Source organism: Anopheles ziemanni, chromosome 2, assembly GCF_943734765.1.
Source record: "Anopheles ziemanni chromosome 2, idAnoZiCoDA_A2_x.2, whole genome shotgun sequence".
NCBI lineage: Eukaryota > Metazoa > Arthropoda > Insecta > Diptera > Culicidae > Anopheles > Anopheles ziemanni.
In genome coordinates, this window is record NC_080705.1 from 68,003,358 (window position 1) to 68,005,327 (window position 1,970).

Here is a 1,970-nt window from a genome sequence, read left to right on the forward strand (position 1 = left end):
GAAGAAAGGCGCGAGCAAACCTGCCAAACGCAGCCGTCGCCAACCGTGTTCGAACCGTCCATCAGCATCATCGTCATCACCATCATTCCGAAAAACGTTTTTGCACCGCCACTAGAGCTCTCGAGTAACCGCAATCGCTTATCGGCACGAAGCACACTTTGGCAGCCACTGGCGGATACTTGAAACCTCCATCCGGAAGCGCTGGAACTTCGGCTGTTCACGCGTCGAACGACCTTGGAAGATCCCATTACGCGCCGTACTTGAGCCCGCAGTCCTGGTAGTAGCCGATCTGCGGCCGATAGTGTCCGAGGTGTCCCAGATTGCCGCCCAAATGTCCGGAGGCGGCAGCGGCGGCGGCGGCTGCAGCGGCGGCGGCCGAGTTCATCGGTGGACTGGCCGACGTGAGGCTGTTCCCACCGGGACTGCCCGCCTGCTCCATCTGACAGTTGACGGCGACGGCGGCAGCAGCGGCGGCGGCTGCCGCTGACGCCTGATTGTGATCGAACACCATATCCCGGAAACCACCTCCACCGCCACCTCCCGCTTGCCCACCAAGGCTCTGGTGCGACAGAACTCCACCGCCGAGGGAACCTCCGCCAACACCGAGCCCACCGCCTCCACCTCCGTTCACGCCGATGCCGGACGTTGGCGTGACGGTGACCGAGGGCAGGGTGGTGGGAGTGGTGGTCGAGCTGCCGGACGTGTTGCCGATGGACTCCGGGGGCGTCTCGGGCGTGTACCAGCCGCCGTGCGGTGGTGCGTGATGGCTGGAGGTGCCGTGATGGTGCCGCAGCTGACCGCCGGAACCGGGCGTCATAAGGTTGTCGTCGTTGAAGTGGTACGGGTAGGAGGAGTGGTGCAGGCGCGGGTTGTACACGTTCATCAGCGAGTCGACGGTGAACCCGTGGTCACCGGCGGCCGACAGGTGGTTCATCTGCGTGGCGAACGTGTCGTGGCAGGTGTTGAGCAGCGTCGAGGTTAGTCCAACATCCTTCACCATACACTGAGCCGCGGCGGCCAACTCTAGGCCAGGCTCACGCTTGAACGTCGTCTGGTGATGCCCGAGAGCCTGGTGGTGCAGCTGGGCGTGGTGATGATGGTGGTGATGGTGATGATGCTTCCCATCCAGATGATGATGCCCACCGGACATGATCTTGATCGGCTTGATGTCACCACCCATCTTGTCGTCGCTGGAGAGGATCAAACTTTGGCGCTTCATCAGCTCTTCCTTCTCCTTCAGGGCGTCCTTCTTCTTGAAGCGACGCCGCCGGCGCAGGAACGACCCGTTGTCGAACATGTTGTACGAGTCGGGATCGAGCGTCCAGTAGCTGCCCTTGCCGGGCTTCTTGTCGTCCCGGGCCACCTTCACGAAGCACTCGTTCAGGCTGAGGTTGTGCCGGATCGAGTTCTGCCAGCCCTGCTTGTTGTCCCGGTAGTACGGAAATCGGTCCATGATGTACTGGTAGATGCCGTTCAGGGTGATCTTTTTGTCTGGCGAATTCTGGATCGCCATCGCGATCAGCGCGATGTAGGAGTACGGCGGCTTCACCATCTCTTTGTTCTGATGTGGTGCGGCCAGGGCGTATGCTGAACCGGCATACGCATACCGGGAGTACTGGTCGTAGGGGTAGTGGTGCGCCGCGGCCATGGTCGGCCCGTTCGTCGGGTAGCCGGGCTGTGCGTGCCCATAGTGGCGTTGATCCGTAAACAACGTATGCATCGTGACTGAACCGTAGACACACTTATTCCACAGAGTATTGAGATATCTGACGTCACCAGAACTTTCTATGTAGTCTCACAGATATTCGCACAGTTCAAGACTAGGATTCAGAACTTGAAGGTAGTCTTAGCCACATTCAACCACAAATAATCCACAAATCCAACGTCAATAGGATCTCGATACTCCAACACCGTCGGGTGTATTAACTTCCTTGTCCACTAATTCACCTTCATAAGAATCGAAAGAACCC

The 1,970-nt window shown here is 59.1% G+C and overlaps 1 protein-coding gene across 1 annotated transcript; it reads right to left on the reverse strand.

The window, feature by feature from the left end:
- Positions 1-247: 247 nt before the first annotated feature.
- LOC131294171 (fork head domain-containing protein crocodile-like) lies at positions 248-1,720 on the reverse strand. Its single transcript, XM_058322216.1, has one exon. The coding sequence runs from the start codon at positions 1,718-1,720 to the stop codon at positions 248-250; it is 1,473 nt and encodes a 490-aa protein (XP_058178199.1).
- Positions 1,721-1,970: the final 250 nt, after the last annotated feature.